The 26,420-nt window shown below is 35.2% G+C and overlaps 2 protein-coding genes and 1 long non-coding RNA gene across 3 annotated transcripts; 2 read left to right on the forward strand and 1 right to left on the reverse strand.

Annotated features, from left to right (window-relative positions):
* Positions 1–5,084: 5,084 nt before the first annotated feature.
* Positions 5,085–14,340, forward strand: LOC130743864 (DNA (cytosine-5)-methyltransferase 1-like). The gene is made up of 13 exons (XM_057596086.1): positions 5,085–5,240; positions 5,983–6,040; positions 7,116–8,610; positions 9,012–10,509; positions 10,786–10,950; positions 11,774–11,972; positions 12,056–12,167; positions 12,260–12,407; positions 12,493–12,690; positions 12,794–13,072; positions 13,160–13,321; positions 13,399–13,617; positions 13,913–14,340. Exons 2-13 carry the CDS (start codon positions 6,031–6,033, stop codon positions 14,048–14,050), a joined length of 4,623 nt encoding a protein of 1,540 aa, XP_057452069.1. The 5' UTR covers positions 5,085–5,240; positions 5,983–6,030; the 3' UTR covers positions 14,051–14,340.
* A 5,476-nt stretch (positions 14,341–19,816) lies between these two features.
* LOC130742390 (F-box/LRR-repeat protein At4g14103-like) lies at positions 19,817–22,563 on the forward strand. The gene is made up of 3 exons (XM_057594494.1): positions 19,817–21,248; positions 21,406–21,561; positions 21,636–22,563. Exons 1-3 carry the CDS (start codon positions 20,307–20,309, stop codon positions 21,912–21,914), a joined length of 1,377 nt encoding a protein of 458 aa, XP_057450477.1. The 5' UTR covers positions 19,817–20,306; the 3' UTR covers positions 21,915–22,563.
* An 871-nt stretch (positions 22,564–23,434) lies between these two features.
* Positions 23,435–24,648, reverse strand: LOC130742392 (uncharacterized). The gene is made up of 4 exons (XR_009021141.1): positions 24,497–24,648; positions 24,221–24,414; positions 24,090–24,130; positions 23,435–23,773 (listed from the first exon to the last, which is right to left on the reverse strand). It is a non-coding gene; the product is annotated as an uncharacterized LOC130742392 (long non-coding RNA).
* Positions 24,649–26,420: the final 1,772 nt, after the last annotated feature.

Consider the following 26,420-nt stretch of genomic DNA (forward strand, 5'->3'; position numbering starts at 1 on the left):
TCGCACAGTTTGAAATATAGCCTTGATGAGGTTGCTCTTGACTCATTAGTTCGCGCAAATTGAGATTAGGGTTTTTTGAAGAGCAGTCAGAGTCGACTTTTAGGCAGGACGATCTCTATCTTTGTTCTCTTAGCTTTTAGGTTGTTTTTCTGTGTTTATGGTTTCTTCTATATATTCCTCGCGGTTGTCTTGTTGGGCGTTTTATCTCAGATTTAAGGGAATTACGTATCGATGTTTGGTGATTAGCTTTTTGTTGCAGCGATCACCTTTTCATGCTATGTGCAATTTTGAGTTTTCTTCCCAAATTAATATATCATTTTGCTTTAAAATTTTTTAACTTTATTATTAGTAACTCTTATATTTTTTTTTATCTTTTCAAATCATGTCAACATTTTCATTTTTATAAATCACAGCCTACCTCTTAAGAGGAGGATCCTTCCGAGGTATCCTCTGCATTTTCGAGGCCAGCAACTAGGTTAGGAGTCGACCCCACTTCTATTCCTTCCTCCTCTAGGCGCACTGTGTTTAAGAGGGAGCCATTATCTCCACCTTCTTCGCCCTACTACACACCCTTCTCACATTGTCACTACCATGTGGATCATTTGATACGAGTGGAGGATAGGGTTGTGGAGATAGAGATTATAGATCTAGAGACTAGCGAGGTTAGGAGAGAGTAAAAGGTCGACCGACGCGAGATTGTTGATGTTGATGCGGAGATAATCGTTTTTGAGGATGTAACACCCCACTTTTCGTTATTAGGTTATTTATTATTTTATCTTAATTATTATTATGCTATATGGTATTTTGATAATTTATGCGATTTAATTAGATGATTATGTGATTTAATTAGATGATAAGGTCATTAAGTAATTTTATTAGATAATTAAGTTATTATGTGATATACATAAATAAGGGTTTTAGGTTTTAAGTGAGTAGTTGAGAGTGAGGCCCATTGTAAGATTATTTAAGGGTTATGAGAGAATTAAAAAGAGAGAAATCAGAAAATTAGGATTAGAGAAGCAGCAGAACAGAGAAACACGTGAAAGGTGAAGGAGAGGAGAAAAGGTGGAGAAAACCTAGAATTTGATCTTCAAGAAGAAAAGGGTCAAGGAGGCTTTGTACCGGTGTCATAGAAGGTAAGGGTTTGAATTTACCTTGTATAATTGTAGTATAACAGAGGTTGAGTTTAACATGAAGGAACCCCCAACTCCTTTGAAAATTCAGAACTGAGAGACTGTGTTGAGTGTTAACATGTGGTGAGCAAAATTGAGGTTCTAGGGAAAATTGGGTTATGTTCTGCCTGCAGATACCCTAACAGTGTATGCTGTAGAGAGCATAACTCTCTCTACAAAATTCCGAATTAAGTGAAACCAATTTTGTATGAAAGATAACTCATAAGGTTATGTTGGGTAATATTTTCATAATTTTTGGATTTCTGGTTCAGTACCAGAATTATCTGCAAGTTCATTCTGTTTCTGCCCACAGACACCCTAGCAGCCTGTGTTTTAGAGAGCATAACTCTCTCTAAAGAATTCCGAATTGAGTGAAACTAATTTTGTATGAAAGCTAACTCATAGGGTTATATTGGGTAATATTTTCATAATTTTTGGATTGCTGGTTCAATACCAGAATTATCTGCAAGTTCACCCTGTTTCTGCTCGCAGACACCCTAACAGCCTGTGCTGTAGAGAGCATAACTCTCTCTACGGAATTCCAAATTGGGTGAAATTAATTTTATATGAAAGCTAACGTATAAGGCTATGTTTGGTAAAATTTTCATAATTTTTGGACTGCTCATTTAGTACCAGGATTATATGCAAGTTTGCTATGTTTCTGTTTATTTCTGGGATTGATTCTGAAACTGATTCTGGTAATTGATGTGAAACATTTGATGATTTTGTGTTGCTAGTATGTTGGTGGAATAATGAATGATTTGATAATTATATTGAAGTGTTATTTTGTGCAATTTTGGTGTGATTTCCGTTATGGAATTTGGTGAGAAAATATGTTATATATTTGGGGCTGGAGTGGTCTCAAATTGCATGTTTTAATTTATGAGTTTTTGCACGAAATACACTTCATTTAGTCAAGAGGCAACGTGTCGGTTTTCATCGGAAAACTGAGGTTTGTTCCAGAACTGGAGTGGTTCTGGAAGTCTGGAGTGGACTTCATTGGTGGTTAACTGTCTGGAGTGGACGCGGTGATACCGCTAAGGTTAACAATTGGTACCACATGCATACATTAGAGTCTCACACACTAAGTTTCACATTTTCAGTGGTTTTATTTGTTTGGTGATTTGTTGGTGAATTGTTTTGCTGTTGTGGTAAAGTCGAATTATTATTCTTCTTAAAGCTTATAATTTTCCGAAACATTAATAAGAATTGTGAAACTGTCTTGAGAGCAAATATTATAATCACTCAGATTTTAAAGAAAATGTGAAGTGTTTATAAAGCTGAATCTGAATTGTTTACTTGCTCTTTGTTATGCTATATTTTATACAATGTAAGTTCTTACCCTTCTGTTGGAATGATGTTCTATGCGACATCGCTCAGGTACTGGAGGTAGAGATGTGGCTCATGAGGAGTAGCTTCGGAGAGTCTTAGCTTATGTTGTTATTATTATTATTATTATTATTATTATTATTATTATTATTATTATTATTATTATAAAATAAGTGTCTTGCTCTGTAATGTAACACTGGGTAGATATTTATGTTACTTTTACACTTATGTTGAAAGGATTTTATAACCTCTCCTTATGGAAGTTGTTGAATAATTTTCTAAATGATGGCGATGTCGTACTGTTGATGGCCGAAGTGCCTATGAAATTCAGTTTTGAGTATGATGAATTTTATTGGAATATTATGGAAGATAAACCTATTTAGATAAGTGATTTTATGCATCTTAGGATTATCTGGCTGGTTTAGAAATTTTATTGGCAGGAATAATTCATTCTTTAGAAAGCATATGAAGTTATAAATTTTCAAACACAATCAGTGTTAATTTTAATGAGTTTTCGTGAAGAAGTGTAATGCTCCCTTGATATGTTTTTAAACTCTAATAAACGTTTTTAAATAAAACAATGGAAAAAGGGGGGTGTTACAGAGGACTCTGACGACGACTCAGATTTCCTGAATGACGAGGAGCAGATGGAGTAGCAGGGGTTGTGTTAGTATATATAGGAGAGTAGAGCCTACAGGTTGTATGGCATTACTTTTGACCAGTAGGTGTTTGTATATTTGAGGCAGGGTAGGTCCTCGGGACATTACTTTTTGTGTGGTTCTCTGTGGATGAGAATCACAAGGAGTAGTCGGACGTAAGGGTCTAGAGGAAGTCATTTTGGGCTGACTATTCCTTTTAATCATCGTAACATTTGTACTACTGAGGTTTCTGTCAACTTTATAACTTCTGCCTTCGGGCTTATGTTCATATTATGGTGGGTTATTCTTTATGTTAAGTCTTATGCATCATATGTTAAGAAAATCTTTCATTTGAAAAAGAAAATAAATTACCCGCGTTTTAGTAAACTCTTCACATATGCTCCGTCAAGATTGACGGGTGGTTATGCAGCTCATTCCTCACGAGAAGAATTCTGCAGCAGATTCGCTAGCACGACAGGCTACCTGGGAAGCTTCTCATATACGCTACTGACAACAACCCTGCTCGTGTTAGTGCCTTGCTGGTGCAAAAGATGCTCTAGTGTAGCTTTCCTTTTTATTTCCTTATGTAACAAAAAAAAAACTCTTTACATATTTATTTCGAGAAAGGTTACGATTGTGACCCCCGAAAGTCGGGGTGTTACAATAACATTCTTCTAGTCCATCTTTTATGGATGTCATCAATTTTTTATAATTTACAGTGTGAGAATTCTCACGGGAAGAAACATTGTACATAAAAATACTTTTATGCAATAACTAATTGTAACATACATTTTCATTTAAATAAAATTATTGTAACCAAAAAAATATAAATATAATTATTGATATTAAAGACATGTCGTGCAGACTGGAAAATAATATTAATGTATAGGAAAATGATAAAGTGCACGAGATATACAAGCACGACCATGCACGAAGGTTTTTTTTTCTTTCAAAAAAATCAGTTTTAAAATAAAAATAAAACAACAGTTTGCTGCTAACTCTCGCCGGAAACTCCATTTGCTGCTACATCTGCAATCTTCTTTCTGCGCCGGCAACTCCATGTTTCCTTTGGATGTGCGAGCACGTACTTGCCTCCCTTTGCGTCAGTGAATTCTGCCAAACCCTCTCACCCACCGCCATGAATTGTCTTCCAATGTTCTGAAAAATAGCAGAGCAAGGCTTGGAGAAGCCACATGTGCGGTGTACGCGTGGTAGTTGGGGAGGCTGTGGGGCAAGTCTCCATATCCGTACAGATCTGAAAGGGAAGGTGTATGCGGTGGTGGCTTGCGAAGAAAGTGGAGAGAAGGAGGGTGACGTAGAGGAAGAATCAATCTATGGCAAGATAGAGAAATAATGATGGGGATAGTTTTGGAATTGCACAACGACCTAGAGAAATATATAACATGTTGTCGCTCTCGTGCGCTATATAGCATAGCTCTAATGTATATCCTTACAATTATTTATTTTTTATTATTCGGGAGGAATATGTTTAATATCGCAAATATGTAGATTTCGGAACCTTCATATTAGTTAAATCAGTATATGAATTCCCAACACTATGATTGACTATCTGAATTTATATTTTTTAAATATCCATATTCTCTCACGACTCTTCATCATAAAGTTTCCATAATAAAAAGAATTAATGCATGTATCATATAAAATAACAAATTTTGCAGTGCCATTTCTTCTCTCATTCCGCCATTTTGAGTGCTTTCACCTTTTAGTCGTAAATCTCGTAATTTCGCCGTGCCATTACTTCTCCTCGCTTCCCTTGAGATCGATTACCCTTCCAAAGTATTTGGCAAGGAGCGAAAATGAGATAGAAATCTGGATTTGAGAAGAGATAATATAAGATTTCTCCAATTATTTTATTAGGACTTTTTTCAAAACAAATTTTAGAAATAAAAAATGAATAAGACAAAATATTGGGGAGGGAAATGCAAAGAAACAGAGCGGGAACCAAAGAGGAAGATGAAAACTTATATAAAGTACACTGAAGTGAACCCTAATCGGAATCTCTATCCGGCGACGGCAATCTCTCTTCCGCCGCCGTCTCCGCCATCACCATCACCATCACCATCACCATCACCATCACCAGGTATTTTCCTCTTCATGGTTCTCTCTCTTCGGTTGAAATTAGGTTACGGATTATTTGGGAATTTGGGGGTTCTCTGATTTTTTCATGTAAATTTGTCACCTTTATCACGTTACTAGTTGTTCCCATGATTTTTTTGTATAGCTTAGTGTGTTGCTGAGCTGACATTATAGATATGAAACCAGTGGCAAACAAAAAACCAAAACTTTTCTCACATTTTTTATGAGGATAAATTAACCAAGTGCATGTTTTGAAGAATAGTTCAGAAAACTCTCTTACGAGTAAAAAAAAAAGTTTTTTTTAATTTTTTTTTTATCAATTCATCCCAAAATGAGCAAATTCAGAAAACTTTGCTAATGGGGGAGTTGCTGGGGTGTTATTGAGTTGGATGTTTCAATGAAGAATGCTAAAAGATGCAAAGGGGATATTGGTTTCATGTTTTAATTCGAGAAAGCCGAACATTTTTTAAAGAACAAGTTCATGGTGGAGATGTCATTCTTTTTTTTTCCATTTTTCTTTTTTCATTCCAATTTTTTTGAAAATCAGTTCAATTTAGTTGTTATTCGAGTATGAAACCTAAGGCTGCCTATGAGAGATTTGGTTTGAAATGCTCTCCCCCATATCAAACGGTCGAGGGTTGTAAGTGGTTAGATCATGGGTTTATATTGTCAACATTGCTTTCCATATGAAACATGGTTGGTTGTTTATTTTATTTTTTCCTGATTATAATTCTTTAACACTGTAGATCTTCAATTTGAGTACTTCGGCCGAAGAGTTCTGTCCATTCTCAGTCATGGCAACTAGTAAGTGTGACATATATGTTTTATCTATTGTTGAATCTTTTTTCTTTTTGTAGGGGTTTGTTTCTATCCGTAGTTATTTAGTGTATCTATTAGTATTACTTTATGATCTTCTTTGGTTGGAATCTTTTTTAGTTTTTACTTTTATCACACAGCCTTGGTTGATGAACCTGTTACCTGTGAGCATTGGTGACCAAGCTTACTGGTTGGGTAACTAATAATGATTCATTCTTCTGTTTTGATGTCTTCAAATTTTAGTCAAGTTTTGTAGCTGTGGTAGATAGTGGAAGTAATGGATGCTCATAAATGTAACACTTTTAGGTGGACTTACAAGATGTTATTTATGCACTGTGGTGTGTTCATGTGTAGCAATTAAGTTTTATATTTATGTGTGGAATTGTTTTTAGTTTAAGAATTAAATTGGAAACAAATCAAATCTTTTTGAAATCTACTTGATGCTAGCACATAATAAGCATGGTTGACACTCTAGGTATATAGTTGGGCCCCTTAAGCATGCTACCTAGGGTTCAATTCTTGATTCTGTTTATGGCAAAGGCTTTGTTGGGAGAGACAATGCTCACTAGTCTCTCCATGCTATGAAAGAGATCAGTATCTTTCCGCAGACTAGGGATACTCTTAGTGCAAGAAAAAAAAGGATATGGATTGGATTCAGTATCTAATGCAGCCCAATGCATTTAATTAATTGAGATTGACCTGCATGGCTTGCAATAATACTCACATAAAGATTATAACACCATTACATTTTTTTAAATAAATGCCATCTTTTTTAATTAATACATGTACCTTCTTCTGCTACCACTTTCCACCCCCCTCCTATTCTATGAATTAATCATGTATCTTTCCCCCCATATTTGGCGCATTCTTTTATTGTTTGATCGTTTCTGAGAGTTCTATTTTTGTTTTTATTATAGAGGAATTGTGCATGATTATGATGCTTCTCTTACTTCTGTCTAATGTCGGTTTCAGTTTCCATTTGTTGTGGCTTTATCACTAACCTTGGTTTCCTTATAAATTCTGTAAATTAACTCTTTTTTTCTGCTGTTAATATCCAAAATAGGTGCTATGAACAGGAAGAGCCAAAAGAAACCTGTTGTTTCCAAAACTAAAGATGAAGTTAAGGCTGGAGATAAAAAGAAGCGGAGTTTGTCAAAGAGCAGTGAGCAGCCTGCTGCTACTTGCAAAAGGCCAAAACGAGCTGCAGCATGTGAAAATTTCAAGGAGAAATCTTTTTCCATATCTGAGAAATCCTGTCTTATTGAATCAAAGAAGGACCAGATTGTAGATGAAGAAATACTTGCTGTCCGCCTGACCTGTGGACAGGACGATGGCCGTCCAAATAGGAGACTTACAGACTTTATCCTTCATGATGAAAGTGGTACAGCACAGCCACTTGAGATGCTGGAAATTAATGATTTATTTATCACTGGGGTTATATCGCCACTAGAAGGAAGTACAGAGAAGAAAAAGGAGAACGGTGTTAGATGTGAAGGCTTTGGTCGAATCGAATCATGGGATATATCTGGATATGAAGATGGCTCTCCAGTTATATGGATTTCGACTGATATTGCTGATTATGATTGCCTAAAACCAGCCCCTAGTTACAAAAAATTTTATGATCATTTCTTTGAAAAGGCCCGTGCATGTATAGAAGTATACAAAAAACTTGCAAAGTCTTCTGGTGGGGACCCTGACATAAGTCTTGATGAGTTACTTGCTGGTATAGCACGGTCTATGAGTGGCAGCAAGTTCTTCTCTGGAACTGCATCTCTAAAAGATTTTGTTATTTCTCAGGGCGAGTTTATTTATAAGCAGCTCATAGGTTTAGACATGTCAGACAAGACAAATGACAAGATGTTTGCAGATATTCCTGCTCTTGTCTCTCTTAGAGATGAGAGTAAGAAACAAGCAAACTATGCACATGCACAAGTGGCGCCTTCAAATGGGAGTTTAAGAATTGATTCTGGAATTGAAGATGAGGAGAAGAAGGATCCGATGGATTCAATACCTTCTTTAGCTGAGGAAGATGATGATGTAAAGTTAGCACGACTATTACAGGAAGAAGAGAATTGGAAATCCATGAAGCAGAAGAAAAATCCCAGATCAGCCTCATCTAACAAATACTACATCAAAATTAATGAAGATGAGATTGCCAATGATTATCCCCTCCCTGCTTATTATAAAACCTCCCTTCAGGAGACAGATGAATTCATAGTTTTTGATAATGACTATGACATATATGACACTGAAGAACTTCCTCGAAGCATGCTGCACAATTGGACTTTATACAACTCTGATGCAAGATTGGTTTCCTTGGAACTTCTTCCTATGAAACCTTGTTCAGAGATTGATGTAACCATCTTTGGCTCAGGTATAATGACTTCAGATGATGGAAGCGGGTTCCATCTTGATACAGAGTCTGGCCAATCTTCTTCTACTGCTTCTGGAGCACAGGAAACTGATGGAATGCCAATTTATTTAAGTGCCATAAAGGAGTGGATGATTGAATTTGGATCATCTATGATTTTCATATCCATCCGAACTGATATGGCCTGGTATGTTACCTCTTGTCTAAAATGAATGGTATTTCTAATTTTTTATACTTCTCAGATCTTTAGTAAGATCCTATTGATTTCTGTATGTTTAGTTTATACTATGTACCAATCTTAGTTGGAATAAACTAAAATTAGAGAATTCATATGATTACTTGACTATCAAACTGTTGATATCAACTATTTGCAAATAAAACTATTGCAAGTACATGGGGTTAGCTGTCCGAGATCAATTTGTCATATGAATGAGACATCTATGCATACTTGAAGAATATGTACATATACATAAACACGCTCATGTATCTCTTCGTGTGTTTGTGTGTATCTTATAATATTTGGTTCTAAAATGTCATAGTTCCTTTGTGAAATTGTGACCAGGTTCAACCATATTTCATTCCTTTCAGGTATAGACTTGGGAAACCATCAAAGCAGTATGCTCCTTGGTATGACACAGTAATGAAAACTGCAAGGGTTGCTACAAGCATTATCACCTTGTTGAAGGAGCAAAGCCGAGTATCGCGACTTTCCTTTGGAGATGTCATCAAGAAAGTAGCTGAGTTCACTCAGAACCATAAGTCCTATATTTCTTCTGATGCATCGAAAGTTGAGAGCTATGTTGTTGTCCATGGACAGATAATTTTGCAACTGTTTGCAGAATATCCTGATGAAAAGATCAGAAAGTCTCCATTTATTTCTGGTCTCGTGAACAAAATGGAAGCACGACACCATACTAAATGGTTAGTGAAGACGAAGAAAGTTTTGACAAGGAGTGAACCAAATTTAAATCCTAGGGCAGCAGTTTCTATTGTATCCAAGAGGAAAGCTATGCAAGCTACAACAACAAAGCTGATCAATAGAATATGGGGAGAGTATTACTCAAACCACATGCCAGAGGATTCAAAAGAGGGCACTGCCAGTGAACTAAAGGATGAGGATGAAGTGGAGGAACAAGAAGAAAATGAAGATGAGGATGCTGAGGAGACAATATGCTTGGAGGGAACCCAAAAGTCACACTCAGTTTCCACACAAACCAAGACATTTTCTGCTGACGGAGAAATAAGATGGGAGGGGGAACCTGAAGGGAAGACCTGTTCTGGAAATCTTCTTTATAAACAGGCAATTATCCATGGTGAAGTTGTTTCTGTGGGAAAATCTGTGTTGGTGGAAGTTGACGAATTGGGTGAACTTCCTGATATATATTATGTTGAATATATGTTTGAATCAAAGAATGGAAAAAAAATGTTTCATGGTAGGATGATGCAGCGTGGTTGCGAGACTGTTCTTGGCAACACTGCAAATGAGGGAGAGGTGTTTTTGAGTAACGAATGCAGGGATTTGGGACTGCAGGATGTTAAGCAGACAGTTGTTGTTAATATTCAAAAAAGGCCTTGGGGACATCAGCATCGAAAGGATAATATCATTGCAGACAAAATGGATAGGGCTAGAGCAGAAGAAAGGAAGAAGAAAGGACTACCCACTGAATATTACTGTAAGAGCTTGTACTGGCCTGAAAGAGGTGCTTTCTTCAGCCTTCCATTTGACACTTTGGGTCTAGGATCTGGAGTTTGTCACTCTTGTAAACTAAATGAAGACCAAAAGGAGAAGGATATTTTCAAAATAAATTCATCGAAGTCTGGTTTCCTATTGAGAGGAACAGAATATTCTCTTGATGATTACGTTTATGTAAGTCCTTTATACTTTGATGAAAAGATAGCGCAAGGAACATACAAGAGTGGGAGGAATGTTGGGTTGAAAGCTTATGTTGTGTGCCAAGTTCTTGAGATCATTGTCCAAAAGGAAATAAAAAAAGCTGAAATAAAGTCTACTGAGGTCAAAGTCAGAAGGTTCTTCCGACCGGATGATGTATCAAATGAGAAGGCATACTGCTCTGATGTACAAGAGGTGAGAGCTACTTACAAATTTTAACTTAATAATTTGATAAACACACCCACACAGGAGACAAACATTAATAATTCTACTGAAAGGGCAAGTAAAACTTACCCTAGCTTTTGAATCTGACATTATGATGCAAATATCTTCAATGGTTTTATTTACTAAGCCTTCCATGCTTTATCTTTTTACGTCCATTTTGCTGTTATCTTTTGAATATTGGTTCTACTTTGTGTATCTTGTTTCTGAGTTTTATATTGACTTAGATTTCATGATATAAAATTTCAGGTGTATTACAGTAATGAAACACATATAATCTCTGTAGAATCCATAGAAGGAAAATGTGAAATCAGAAAAAAGAAGGACATCCTTGAAAGCAGTTCCCCTGGAATATTCCAAAATGTTTTTTTCTGCGAGCACTTGTATGATCCTGCTACTGGGTCAATCAAGCAGGTATTGTTTTATTGGCCTTGTTGTTTGTGTTTAGTATGCTTGCTAATCCATCAGATAAACCTGGAAAGCTATCAGGATGTTTTAATTTATGCAGTTTTATGCTTTTTATTTGAAACAAGTGTGGACTATTTGTACTCATGTTACTGAACTGATCCATATGTAGCTGGTCATTATCCTGTAAACCGTGTTCTGTTCCCTTGTCATTTAATTAAATTTCTGTCCTGGTCATTCTCTAGCTGGTCATTATCCAGGCAAAATTGTTGTATAATATTTGGACTATTTGGTATGACGTTGTTTTCAATTTTTAATTCCAAATTACTTCCAACATTTGACCCCCTAACAACATAAAATATTTATAAACAGTTTGCAACCAAGAAGTGCCACTACCGAGCAACTTAGGTCTTTTACTTAACTTAAAAATCAACTCTTTTGAAGCAGATGGTGTCATATACACACGGTCCAGTGGTAGTGTATACACTGTTGGTGGATCAAAATTAAATGTAAATTTTCAAATTTTAAATCATTCCAAATATACTATAGAAATATTGTTGTTGCCGCTTTTTTATATTTTTTCAAACTCTTATTATGCATTTAAGTTTAGCTTAGTGCTGATTAATTTATTAGATTATTATTGTTGCTGTTGGAAATATGGGAAAGGAATATATCAATATTATTATTATTTTCTTCTTCTTTTTATTATTATTATTATTTATTTATTTATTATTATTATTCATGATGTTAATTAAACATTCTGGTACAAGTAAAAAGGTTGCATTTTATGATTTTCAATAATTAACTATTTTCTTGTTCCAATGCTCGACAGTTACCAACTCAAATCAAAGTAAAATATTCAAGTGGACATACAGCTGATGCTGCAGCTAGAAAGAAAAAGGGAAAATGTACAGAGGGAGATGACATTTCAGATACTGATAAGGAAAGAAATTTATCAAATGAAAAACGTTTAGCAACGTTGGACATTTTTGCCGGCTGTGGTGGCTTATCAGAGGGATTGCAGCAGTCAGGTAATCTTAACTACACTACCAATAAACAATTATATATACTGTCAACGCATAATTTAACTTGTGTTACTGCTTGCACACTTCAGGAATTGCATCAACTAAATGGGCTATTGAGTATGAAGAACCAGCCGGGAATGCGTTTAAAGCTAATCATCCTGACGCGTTGGTGTTTATTAACAATTGCAATGTTATTCTTAGGTAAACTATCCAGTAGAGATAAATTATTTCAGGCCACAAGGTTAAATGGAGTGGAACCCATTTAAGTGACTCAGAAATGCGTTGTAATGTAGGGCTGTAATGGAGAAGTGTGGGGACCTAGATGATTGTATCTCAACGACTGAGGCGGCAGAATTGGCTGCGAAGCTTGACGAGAATGAATCAAGTAGTTTACCAATCCCTGGGCAAGTTGATTTCATTAATGGGGGACCTCCATGCCAGGTTTGTCTAGTTGTTGTCTTTGTTTCCATTTTACTGATAATAGGACCTCATGATATATTGATTTTTGAATTATGTGTTGTTCCAGGGTTTCTCTGGAATGAATAGATTTAACCAAAGCACTTGGAGTAAAGTCCAGTGCGAGATGATATTAGCATTCTTATCCTTTGCTGATTATTTCCGGCCAAGGTATTTCTTGTTGGAGAATGTCAGGACCTTTGTGTCCTTTAATAAAGGTCAGACATTCCGTTTAACCTTGGCTTCACTTCTTGAAATGGGTTATCAGGTAAAATTATATAGTTGTATCTTTCTTCCTATGTAATTACACTTTAGACTTTATGAATAGAATCTTGAGGAACTAATGAATGCTGATTTTGCTGGTCCAAAAGGTAAGGTTTGGTATCCTTGAGGCGGGAGCTTACGGGGTTTCCCAGTCAAGAAAAAGGGCATTTATATGGGCAGCCTCTCCTGAAGATGTGCTTCCTGAGTGGCCAGAACCATTGCATGTCTTTTCGGCCCCTGAGTTGAAAATCAGATTGTCCGGAAATGTCCAATATGCTGCGGTTCGCAGTACTTCAGACGGTGCCCCTTTACGTGCAATAACTGTCCGAGACACCATTGGTGATCTCCCACCTGTGGGCAATGGAGCCTCAAAAACAAACATGGAGGTATCTAATATAGGAAAGATACATGTTCCCTCTTTAAATAATGAATTGCCTATACACTCATTACTCACCAGGTTTTGTGTTGCACAGTATCAACATGATCCTGTCTCATGGTTCCAAAAGAAGATTCGACGGGATATGGCTGTCTTGACAGATCATATCTCAAAGGAGATGAATGAGTTGAACTTGATTCGGTGTCAGAAAATACCGAAGAGACCAGGTGCTGATTGGCGTGACCTTCCAGATGAGAAGGTAAAATTAAATTTGAATAAAACTTTAGCATAACCGTTTTGTGATTTATCTAACTTGTGATATCTTATAAAATGCAGATAAAGTTGTCTACTGGACAAGTTGTTGATTTGATACCATGGTGCTTGCCAAACACAGCTAAGAGACACAATCACTGGAAGGGATTGTTTGGTAGGTTGGATTGGCAAGGTAACTTCCCAACTTCCATCACAGATCCTCAACCAATGGGGAAAGTTGGAATGTGCTTCCATCCTGATCAGGATAGGATTCTTACTGTTCGTGAATGTGCACGCTCTCAAGTAAGTTGTTACCATAAATGCTATGATAAAATGGAATCCTGACATACTGTGATTTGATTTGTCATGACTGAATTTTTATGGAGAATACTGAACATGTTATCCAAGTATTAGTTCATAGTTTCGTTTGTGTTGTCCAAAACATTAGATTGCATAATTGGTTGGTGGGTGTAATAGTCCTTAATTACTTAGCAATGGTCCCAACTCCCAACCCCCCAAAATCTCTGCCTAAGAAATTGGAAGATGTCATCTGATTTGGTATGATCTCTTGTCTTATCTTTTTTATCTATAAATGCAGGGCTTCCCAGACAACTACCAATTTTCTGGCAACATTATACACAAGCACAGGCAGATTGGTAATGCTGTTCCTCCTCCTCTAGCATTTGCTTTAGGGAGAAAGCTCAAGGAAGCAGTGGATAGTAAGGGCTCCACTTAGGAAGATGGCCAGATGGGGCATATTCCTTAAAGGGCATGCTCATCATATTAAAAGATTAGATAATAGTCATTAAAATATTGCAAATTATATTTCAGGATTCAAGAAACAATTAATCCTTGTATAGATCATTACCCCTTGGTCAATTTTCGGTTAATTTACTGTTTGATTTTTCTTGGTGGAAGAATTGGAAGGGTAATCTTTTCATACCCAAATCGAGTCCACACTTCATGTTCTACATAACTGCCTGCATGCAAGAAAGTTTTGGCAATGGTTCCAACTTTGCATCATAATCTGTAAAAATGGCACTTTGCGAGCAATCTTGGCTCAACCCACTTTTTGGGTGAATTGAGTTGGGAAAATGAAGGCTCATATTTAAGTGAGTCTTTCTTAACTCCATTTACTCCACCCACTTTTGGGGTGGGTTAAACAGGTTTAACTCACCATGAGCTGGGCCAGCTTCTTTTTTTTGTAAATAAAGTGTTTGATCATAATCTTTCTACACCACTCTTTGAGAAGAGTCAAAGTAGAAGCCAAATTCTTTGATTTGGGAGAAATCCTAAAAAATACTTATAGGAGAAGTCCTGTCGAATACTTATTGGGAGAAGTCCTGTCGAATACTTGTTGGGAGAAGTTCTATTGAATACTTGTTGAGAAGTACTTGATGTAACATCTTGCACTCTCGCCGGCCAGTTCGTACTCGATGCTTTAGCATTGAATTTGTGCGTGTACGCGCGCGTGCGTGCCAATCCTCGATTTACAAGTGGTCGAACAATTGATCGATTAGGGCAACGCCGGTGATAAGTACCAAGGACATGGTTATCACAATTCACAACCCAATACGAATTCAAAACCCTAGAGAGAAGTAATCTGATCAACTCTCTTAACAATGGGGAACATTGTCTCTCTGCGATCGTAACTTGAGCTGAGTCGGAAGACTGAGACTCTATGACTCATATCACATGACATTGAGCCTTGAGAGGAGAAATACACTCTCATAACTCAGCACTATGCCTGATTGATGGAGCACAGTGACTTGTTCGTCATGTTCTGAAGGCATAGTTAAAGTCGATTTGAAAGTACGACCAATCGACGCAACTTGTGACTATTTCTGATTGATAAGGTCATTATTCATCAATAGTAACTACCTAATGATGACCTCTGTTTTTCATTACTAACTGATCATATTATGCTTTAATCTTGGTGATTGATCTTTTATTTTTTACTTTGAAACATGAGACCTACATTTCTATCAACATACTCCTACGTCATCCTACCTAATAACGACCCCAAGTTGTGGTATGGAGTCTCATGATTGCACTTAAATGCTCATTTCATGAGTAGAGCACCAAGAAGGCCAAATAAAGCAAGAAAGAAAACAAATGATGAACCAAGGAACCCAAATACCTTTAGGATGCATCATTCAACTGTAAGGTGAAAAAGATGTGGAGAGTACAGATATAACAAGTGAACCTGTAAGGGGTAGACAACAACTAATCGAGCCATACATACTGGAGGAAATAAGGCTCCTTTTTTCAGCCATTGAGGTTTATGTAATCCATGACATCTTTATTTCATAATCTTTAATATATGTTAATGATATGTTCACTTCACATATTTCAAGACAACCATCAACTATTGCAACCTGAACAAAGGAGACTTAGGGGTATCAATATTATAGAACCTGATAGTAGCTCCCAGCAACCTCCTTAGAGGCAGTCATCACAGCCTCCACCACCTCAGATTCAGGACATGCATCCACCAGCTCAAAGCTAGTCATCACAGCCTCCACCACCTCAGATCCATTCATCACATACTTCACAAGCTCAAGTAAACGGGAACAGAACAAAGAAGAGGACCATTGGAGAATTTATGGGCAGTCAGTAGTAGGATGTAGAAACTCTAATGGATGAAAGCTTTTGTTAGATGATTTGTGATGTAATAGGATTAAGGTTAAGACTTCTGCTGAATGATTTATGTTTATGTTTTGTATTAATTATCAGTTCTTATTTAAATGCTGACAAGTAATTGCCATTTTGGCCATTCTAGATGTTGATCACCCGTTGGGGATTTAATTCAAAAAATGCTTGTCTTTTTGGATGCTTTTTCAATGCTTGTCTTTTTTAAGCAAACATTCTCAACCTATGGCTAACATATTGTACATTCTATTTGCAACACACATTTAGGGATTTTATTCAAGAAATGGTTGTCTTTGTTGGATGCTATAATTTGCAACAATGCTTATATTTTTAAGCAAACATAATTAATAAGGTAAGCATAATACACATTCTATTTGCAACTCACATTTAATTTGTCATTCCTAAATTCAACAAAAGGAGTACGTTGGGACATGGAGAAAACCTTCATATAAAAGGAGTTCATATTTTTTCCCTAATCCTAAAATGTCATACACAATTCCCCTTCTTAGTTATATAACTAACCAATAATAAAATGACCAAAATAAATGCAAATGGTCAAAGACAACCTCAACAATCTCTCTCTCTATTTCATCTCTTCAATATTCCTTGACGGTACAACAATAACTTTGTTGTCCCTTGCATAACCATCTTCATCATACCATTTAAAGTATGAGTAGCATCTCTTACCATATACCTGGAACTTTTTTAGTAGAACAGAGTGAACACCACACCATAAAACAAAGAGAACACCAAAATATTGAGTTAGGATAAGGGGAAGGTTGTCCACATCCGCATCCAAAAACTCCCTACCAGGGTTACCTCTGGTCCATGATGTTACAAGTGGAACCTCAATTCTACAATGGCACATTGCCTCCTTCTCCTCTTAGTTGCAGAAGATTACCTCCACCCATATTTTCCAACCTAGGCTTGTCTGAGGTACACACCTTGTTATCCTTCCCTTTTGCCTCACAAAATTTCAAGGTCGTGGAGAGCATAAAGAAATTTAGGCAATTGCTTAGGACCCCAAAATTAATAAAATTGTTTTAGGCCCTAAAAATAATAATTAGTACCTATATAGTATATAGTATATATTATTGAGACTTTAGAGAACGAACTTGGATATGTAATATGGGAAATGCAACTTTGACAATTATTAGTATTAGTGTTTATATTAGTGAATTTACATTTTTAAATAAATAAAATTTTCATTATTTTTACATTTCTAAAATTGAAAAATAAATTTGTGTTTACTCATAACCATTAGTTTTTTTTATGACTTCTATATCTATAGTACTGTATAAGTTTTCTCTTCACTCATTGTTTCTTCTTCTAAAAAAAAGAAAATTCTCATTGTTTCTACCTTGAAGTGAATTATTAAAGGAGATATTTAATATCAAAATGTTGCAAAATATCTTATTGTTTCATTCTGTGCGTTTTAGATTCTATTGTTCATTACTTTTTTATTATTTTGCAGTATTATTTTATTTATATTTTTATTATTTGCATGAGAAAATGTCAAAAAGTATGAATATGATTTTAAAAAATTGAGGAAAAAAAGAAAAGTTGAAAAACTAATTGAATCTCAACCTGATGATATTGATAAACTTGTTTACTATTTATAGAATGATGTAGAAAAACGTGATAGAACAACCACCTACAAGATAGATTGAATGAGTGAACTATCTTATCTATTCATAGCGAAATGTTAGAATTTCTTGATTATAAAACTCTGATAAATAATTTCGTTGAGCTAGAAAGTTAATATAAAAGATATTTATACAATATATTAAGCCTCTTTAAGAAACTCACTTTAACATCTTCGCCTTAAGTCCAAAATGTCTGTACATGACCCTACAAAATTTCTTCCCATAGCCACCAATTTCGTGAGAACGAGATATCCCCCTTTGCTAGGGATTTTGGTTTTATCGATTAAGGATGGAGAAGATGATTGTTGCATATTATAGTCACGTGAGGAGCACATGGTAGTCCATATCATCTTTCTCTCTCCAATGTAGGTGGGTGTCAGGTTTGAAATGAAGGTCCACACAGCAGCGAGATTTCTCACGAAAGATGGATGAAAAACCATTCTTGCAAACAAAGGTCTTCGCTGTGAAATGTAATTAATTTTTGTTGCTGACCGTAATCATGAAAAATGTATAAGTGAGGACCAAATGTGCAATTAAGCTTATTTTCAAAATGCATTAGCCATTTTTTTCTAGGGTCCTAGGGTCAAAGCTTTTGCCGTTGATAGCAAGAAATTAATTACATAACATATGCATTTTTAAAATTCTAAATACTAACATTTTAAATTATGCTGGTATTAATCTCCCACCATGCAAGGATGAAATAAAAGTACTTTGTCGGCATACTTCAAACTTTTTCATATTTCCTCTTTCATTTTTTTTTTAAATACGTATATCACCTATTTAAGTTTTTTTTTTTCTAATCCTAGTTTCATTCTAATTTTTTTTTCTAATTTGTTATGCTTTGAATCAATATAGAAAAACTATTTTAACCTTCCCGACGTATATACAAAAATATAAAATACAAATTTTTTGAGTTAATTTTCCAATCAATATCTAAAAACTTTCAATTTTTTTGGTATATTTAATATCATTTTGAACGTAAGATATTACACTCAACAAAAATTATTTTGTAATATAAAAAATAACTATAATCATTAAAAAAACTTTGCTAGCATACATCTTAATGGTAGAAATGTCTTTTTTTTTTGAAACAATTGTTTTTTTTGGAAAGGCTTAAATATGTTGGAGGTCCCTCTAAAATAGGGGTTATTTGGTTAAGGCCCCTATAATTTTTTTTGGGTGGAATAAGCCCCTAATGTGAAAATAATATACAGTGATAAGCCCCTGCCGTGAAGTTTCGTTTAATTTCTGATGATTCTGCAAACGACGCTGACGTGGATTATATTTTGTGAAAATTATTCAATTCAAGAAGGTGTCACGTAAGTAAATTAGAGTTGAAAAAATAAAAATAAAATAAAAACCCAAAGTAAAAACCCTAAGTACGTTTGGGGATTTTACTTGGTTTTTTACTTTGGGTTTTTATTTTTTTTATTTTTTCAACCCTAATTTACTTACATGGCACCCTAATAATTTTCACAAAATATAATCTGTGTCAGCATCGTTTGCAAAATCATCAAAAATTAAACGGAACCTCACGACAGGGGTTTATCACTATATATTATTTTCACATTAGGGGCTTATTCCACCCAAAAAATTTTGTAGGGGCCTTAACCAAATGACCCCTATTTAAGAGGGACCTTTAACATATTTAAGCCTTTTGGAAATTGAAACAATGGTTGAAAAGTCACAATTAATTTTTATTAATTATTATAATGTCATAAAAAATATTAAATGTTAAATTAATAGAGTAGTCATTTTCTAAAAGGTCACAATTGACTTTTGTTAATTATTTTAATTTTATTAATAACTATTAAATGCAATATTAATACATTAGTTATTTTTAAAATATGAAATTATTTAATATTTAAATTACTAAAAAAGTAGAAAATATAAATATGACATTATCTACCTACTAATTATAGTATGAGAGAAAAAGCTTATAAAGAAAGACATAGAATGATGGGGTGACATTTGTCAGAGTTGCCACTTTTTAGTTTCGAAAATAGTATATAGTATAAGATAAGATAAGATATGATAGGATAAGATAAGATATGATACGATAAGATTTCATTAAAAGGAATGTATTCATTTATATATTTATATTTACAAAATTATTTTGTCAACCGAAACAATGGTAATTTTTTTAAAACATATAAATAAAATCACAATGTTTTTAAAACGAAAGCAACAATTAAGGGCAATAATTAAGTATTAATAATGGTTTAGCAGGCAACGTACACCATGACAGAAGCTTTCCAAATTCGAATGAACTGCATTATTATATTCAAGTGACCGTGATTTTGGTTGATTCAAATTTCCCATTTTTCGCTTCTCTTTCAGTGTTTGATAGGCACACGCTTCTTCAGGTATGAATCATTTCCTTGATATTCCAGTGTATTTTCCTTCTCCAGTTCTAGTTCTGTGTCCTCACCAATTGGTTAGATGAGTTTGCTGTATCCTAGGGAGTTGTCGCATCTCGAGCGAATGAATAAACTCTTGAGAAGTGTCATGTGACATGCCCCATGCAATTGTGTTTCATATTGTATTTTTGATTTCATATCAATGTAATTTTTATTGAGTTCCCAGTGCAATATTTACAACATAAATATCCCATGAAGCTAGAAGCTTATCTTGTGACTTGTCTGGTTGATAGTTATATCTGTTTCCCTTTTTTCTGGTAGGCGCGACGAGCATATGGTTGGTTTAAAGTCATCACCTGATTCACATAAGCTCCAAAGACATAATGTGGGTGACATGAAAGATATGATCAGCAACTTACCTGATGGTATTCTTCATTACATTCTTTCTTTACTCCCTACCAAAGAGGCTATACGAACTTCCATTTTAGCGAAAAGGTGGAAGTACTTGTGGACTGACTTATCTATCTTTGATTTTGAAAATGATATACCAATGGCCAGCATGAAAGAAGACCAAAAACAGAAATCTATACATTGCCTTTTGGATCAAGTGCATGGACTACTTTGTCATTCTAATTGTGTTAAAAGGCTCAGTGTCATGTTTTTTGGGGTTGCCGTTGATGCAGATAGAGTTAATTCTATTATATATGGTGTAGCGAAGCATAAAATCGAAAAGCTTAAGCTTTCTGTACTTGTAAAGCCTCCATTTGTTTTACCTAATTGTTTCTCAGCTTCTAAATCATTGAATAAGCTGCATTTAGATCTGGGATGTGTTGTAGATTTCCCTAGTGGCATTCATTTCCCTAGCCTGAAGACATTAAAGCTTTCGCGTGTTACCTTTGCAAATGAGAAGTCAGTTGAACAACTTTTCTCTGGGTGCCCTGTCCTGGAAAAGTTAACCTTGTTTATTTGTAATTGGTCTAACATCAAGCAGATCAGCATAACAACTCCAACATTAAAGATATTATCCATCTTTTCGGGCCTGGGAGTTGATAAGCTCTATTCTACTGTCAAGATTGATGCTGTGAACCTCTTATATTTCAGTTTCACAGGCTATCTAGTTGTGGATTTTTCCCTTGTTAACCTGGCCTCCTTAGTTGATGCACGTATTGAGTGTCTCTATCCATTATTGCAAAAAATTATTGGTCCCCGTGCAATTAGACTAATGAGTCAACTTGGTAGCATCAAATCTCTTAGACTATCAAATGATACACTTCAGGTATGTTTAACTACTTACTGATCATCTTCATTTTTTAACTGTATAATAGCTATTGGCGATGTTTGCCTTAACTATGTGTTTATTATATTTGTTTCATATTTCCTCAATAATAGCTGTTGTATTTCCTACATAAGTTTACTTTTATTTCTTTTACTAGTGTCTTTCCTATGAAAAATATACTCTCCATCTCCTTCCTTTGTTCAACAATTTGACTCGTCTCCATGTGGATTCGGGAACTTGGGAGTTCACTAATGAAGCGCTAATGGACATTCTCCAAAAGACACCTAAATTGGAAGTTCTTCATATTCCAATGGTACATCTTTTATCCTGCTTCAATACTTGCATCTGCTATGTTTCAAGGCTAACTTGTTTATTGATCTTATGTAGGGATTTGACCCACAGATCTGCATGGATGGTGAAGACTGGATATTGAACTCAGTTCCTTGTTGTTTCAAATATAGTCTCAAATCATTTTCTATTTCATATTTTGATGGGGGTGAAGCTGAAATCCAGTTGCTGAAGTTTTTGTTAGAAAATGCTACAGTTTTAGAGGAGATCCGGATATTCTGTTCGAAAACTTTATCTTCTAATTTGAAGAAGCAGGCTGAGATCAGCAACCAGTTGCAACCTGTAGTCCTGGAAAATTGTGTCATTAAGTTTCAGTAGAACTTCTTTCTTGTGTTTTGTTGTACTGTTGTTGCTGCTACTACTACTACTGAATATTGGATAAAATTGACTAGTGTTAACATTTTCAGATTGCATTGACTAGATTCTATTGATCAATAGTTATGTTTCTTCATAATCTGCTTCAGATTATTTTTTTCCCGATGCATATTAGGAAGTGGTCCCAAAATATCCCCTTCAGTGCCAGAAGATCATATTTTAGTGAGTATGATTCGTAAAAGTTGTGATTGAGAGACAGACTTGAAGAAACACAGTTTAGAGAAGAATACAAATGATGTGTTCTCTGAAAGATAATATATGTGGTTTTCTAGAGAAGTTGCACCCTAAATGTTCAATAAAATGTGTGATAAAAGGGGTGTCTTCCGGTGGATGCATTCTTGTCGAAGCAACAAATCTACTTTTGTTGGTAATTACCAAGTTAATCTTTAATTGAATTCTGTGTATTGTTTACTTGAGAGCTTTGAGATGAAATGGTTTTCATTCATCACCCTCCAACATGAACTGAATGTGACCTTTAATACTGAGTGCTGCATTAGGAAAATCAAGATGGAATGTTTCGAGCGGCTGCATTCTGCCATAGAGGCTTCAACAAGTCAAATGTGTTTGGTCATGGTAGCTTTGAACTTGTGCATCAGGGAGTGCTCATTGATGACAGGAAAGAAAGGTGAAGAATTTAAACTAGACTTTAATTTCTTCTTAGAACATATAAACCAGCCTTTTCTCTTTTATAGTAATTGCTGTAAAGAACTTGCATTGTTCTCTGCTGATAATAAACCAAATTGCATTGTTGAGTAAGAATTTTATTTTATTTTATTTCTTTGAGCCTATTAACTTGATAGCATTCAGTGGCTTGGGAGCGCAATTCACTGTGGAAGTTGAGTTTCATTGGTTGATTACATTTATCTGTAGATGGAATTGCTAAGTCTGTTGCATTTTCGTATTTGTTGGTATTGCTTGGGGTCGCTCTGTTAATAATTATAAAAGGCTGGCGTACGGACCTGAGTCCCATTTTTTTAGAAAGCTAACAGAGTAAGCTTTGAAATGGTACCAGTTTAAATTCAGTTTTATTGTCAATCAATACCAGTTTTTTTAGTCTAATCTTTTTTTTGCATGACTCCCATTTTGTTCTAATTATGGCAGTAGTAACTTAATCAAGCTAACTTCAGCTGTTCTTGCTGGATTTGAGTACTGTGTTTTTTTTGTTAGAAAGCGAACAAAGTAAGCTTTTAAAATGGTACCAATTTTAAATCCAGATTTCTTATCAATCAGTAGTTCAGTACCAGTTTTTGTTTTCTTTTGGAAAAATTCTGCATAGCTCCCATTTTGTTTTAATCCTGGCAGCAGTCACTTAATCAAGCGTAGCTTGAGCTAAGCTACGCTTGTGGGATTTGAGTACCGTTTTTTTGTTAGAAATCTAATAGAGTAAGCTTTAAAATGGTGCCTGTTTTAGAGTCAATTTTCTCGTCAAATTTATGAGTTATCTTTATCGGAACCGGGGTAAATCGAAGGAATAGGGAATTGATAGGAACCTAAATACCAATCTGATAGGAACATCAATTAAAACAATATCAATAACAGATATGAAAAAGTGCAGCACAAGATTTCATTTTGGCCATATAAAAGAAATGACATACTTGCATGGTCATTTGTTCATTTTTGTTGACAGCAGTTCTATAATTTTGTGCTGAGATTTCCACTACTGGTCCATGACTCTTGAACTTGCATTGATTACTGTAAATCTCAAAGAACACCCTCTATTGAAGGCGCTTACTAGAAACCTTCGAGAGATAGATGCTGGTAATCTGAACTGCAGGTCTCATTGATTCATACGCATAACTTCCCTGCAAGGAAGGATCAATTGCACTTCTTGCCATTTATAATTCTTCAATGGGGTTTAAAACATTATCATGTAATATTAGGAAATTTTTGATTTATGAGAATCTAAATTGAAGATATCTGACTTAGAACAAAAAGTCCTCTACTTCAATAGAGGATGCTATTTGTCTGCCTGTGATAACTCCAAATAGAATCACACCCAGCTGTAGATATATTCCTTTTCTGCTCTATTTGTGCTGCATATGGGGTTAAAAACATATTGTACTTACACTAAAGCAGTGGAATATAACAGAAGAAAAAGGTAGTAAGCAGAGGAAATACCTGGCGTTTTGATTAGTGGCACTTTGTTCATGAAGTATGTTCTGGAAATCGTATCATTACAGGTTAGAGTTTTGGATGCAATCTTACAAATAGTGGTGAGAGAATAAGCAAACTATGTAGCCTGTCCTAACCTTGGATGGCAAGGGAATGCTGTATCCACAACCTTTGCATTGAGAATATCATCCAACAGAATGTTCTCAATCTTGTAATTATTACCAAATATTCCTGTAGCAACTCCTGTGTGCAAAAACTTGACTCCTCTTGCATTGCCTATACTGATTGCCATTCTTTGTGGCCATTTCAGAATTTCCCTTTTTTTTCCTATCTGTTAAATAAAACATCAGAGTTAAAATCTTTTGGACATTCAAATCTTTGCATTTGTATTTCATTCTGTGATTGCTAATTACCTGTAAGTTGATCCCTCAATGACACATTTGAGATGTACTCAAATACTATGTGTACTGTGCTTATGGATTTGGAGAGGGTCCTGATGAGTAATGACAGTGTGTCCTAGAATACTCACCATATGCCTATGTCTCAAATTGGCTAATACCTCTAAGTGCTGCACAATGCTATGGGCCATGGGGCAAACCCTTATGCTTTATTTTTATACAACTAATTAATCAGGACCACTTAGCCAACCTTTATATAGCTGTGTAAATATGATTGATATTAAATGCCATTACAAAATAATGTTCACTCCTAACAACATTATGCTAGCTTACACCAATTAATTTCTCAGTTACTTTAGTTCTATTTTCCCCCTTAGCATTCTTAACATTACTCGTGTATTCCTGAGAGTTGTAAAAAATTCTTGTTACCTTATTCTATAATTTAGTCCCTTGGGAGTGAGTATTGCACCCTTCATCATATTGAACTATACTATGAATTTGTGGCCTATTTGGACTACCCCTTAATGGATGTATGCTTTGTTTATCTTAGTTGAGGCTTTTTAAAATTTTGTCAAAAGTTCTATAAGGGATAAATTAATGAGTCTAAAGTTTAAAATTCGTTTGTTGCAGGTCCTTTACTGGCAGTTGAAAACCTCTAGAAACTGCACCTATGACTATAGGGCTAATCGAGTAATTTCCAATTTAAATATAGTATTGTATCAGTACCCTACCTATTTTAAGGGGTGCATTAACCAGGCCGTAAATGAATTAGCTACTTTTTAAAACTTTTTGGTGAATATATATATATATATATATATTATAGAAAGGAAGAGTTTTGGTGCAACCGTAAAATTGTTGTCATATGACTTTGCGGTCACCGATTTGAAAGAATAATAACTGTTTTCCCATTAAGCATGCTTTCATACCTACTGCTAATGACAATATCCACCCAAGTCCAATCGTTGTAAGTTAACCTGTAAAACAAAGGGACACAAAATCTATTCTACACCAAAACAAATACATATTGAAGCACCAAAATTAAATCCTTCTAAGTAGCTCAAAGAACGTCATCACTTGTTAAATATAGATAGTTTTATAAATTTAAACATTAAAAGGGGAATCTTCAAGAGCAAATCCGGTTTGCATTGGACACGCAACATTGTGATATAAAAATGGGAGTGAAAAAACATTGAATATGACCAAATGTCCTCAAGTAAGGCCGGCAGCATATTTTTACACTCTAATACCGCATGCCCTCATGCTCATTACATATGGCAAACAAGTAGAACAACTGGATCTGCCTAGAACAAAGTGAGCACTTACATCATTGGTTCACTCTTAAAACAATGAACTATTTTATATGTATAATAATTGATTGACTAATTGATAATAGCTTTTCAGTTATTTATTTGGCTTGAATATTAACAAGTGCTATTGAACAATGTCTCTGATTCGAATTTTGTGTGTAGAAAAAAAATGTTTCATTCCTCTTAAATCAGGTCTCTCCGAGTCTTGTGTATTGAAAAAACACACCGTAGGAAGTAGCTCTGTCAACCAACTCCTATGGAGGATAAGTGTGTTAGGAAAAAAAATATTTGGCAAGAATGCTATGAGTGAAGACACATAAACAAGAAAGTGAAAGTTTGCACTCCATATGTGACACTGACTATGCAGAGGCAGGAAGATACTTCCAATAAGCAGGCCTTAGAAATATCGAATATTGTCTCTCTAAGTTGGCACTTGGCAACAATACTTGACTAGGTCCATTTGGCTGCACATAATTTTCACAATACTGACAGGGGAATGATTCCTTGCAGAATGCAGATATCTAATATTGCTATAAAACAAATTAACCGTGACCTCATTGACCTTAACCAGGTGGTACTATAATAAGAAAAAAACTCAGCACATAAGTCACATTGTACCGGCCTCCATGTTG

This window comes from Lotus japonicus, chromosome 3 (assembly GCF_012489685.1).
Source record: "Lotus japonicus ecotype B-129 chromosome 3, LjGifu_v1.2".
Lineage (NCBI taxonomy): Eukaryota > Viridiplantae > Streptophyta > Magnoliopsida > Fabales > Fabaceae > Lotus > Lotus japonicus.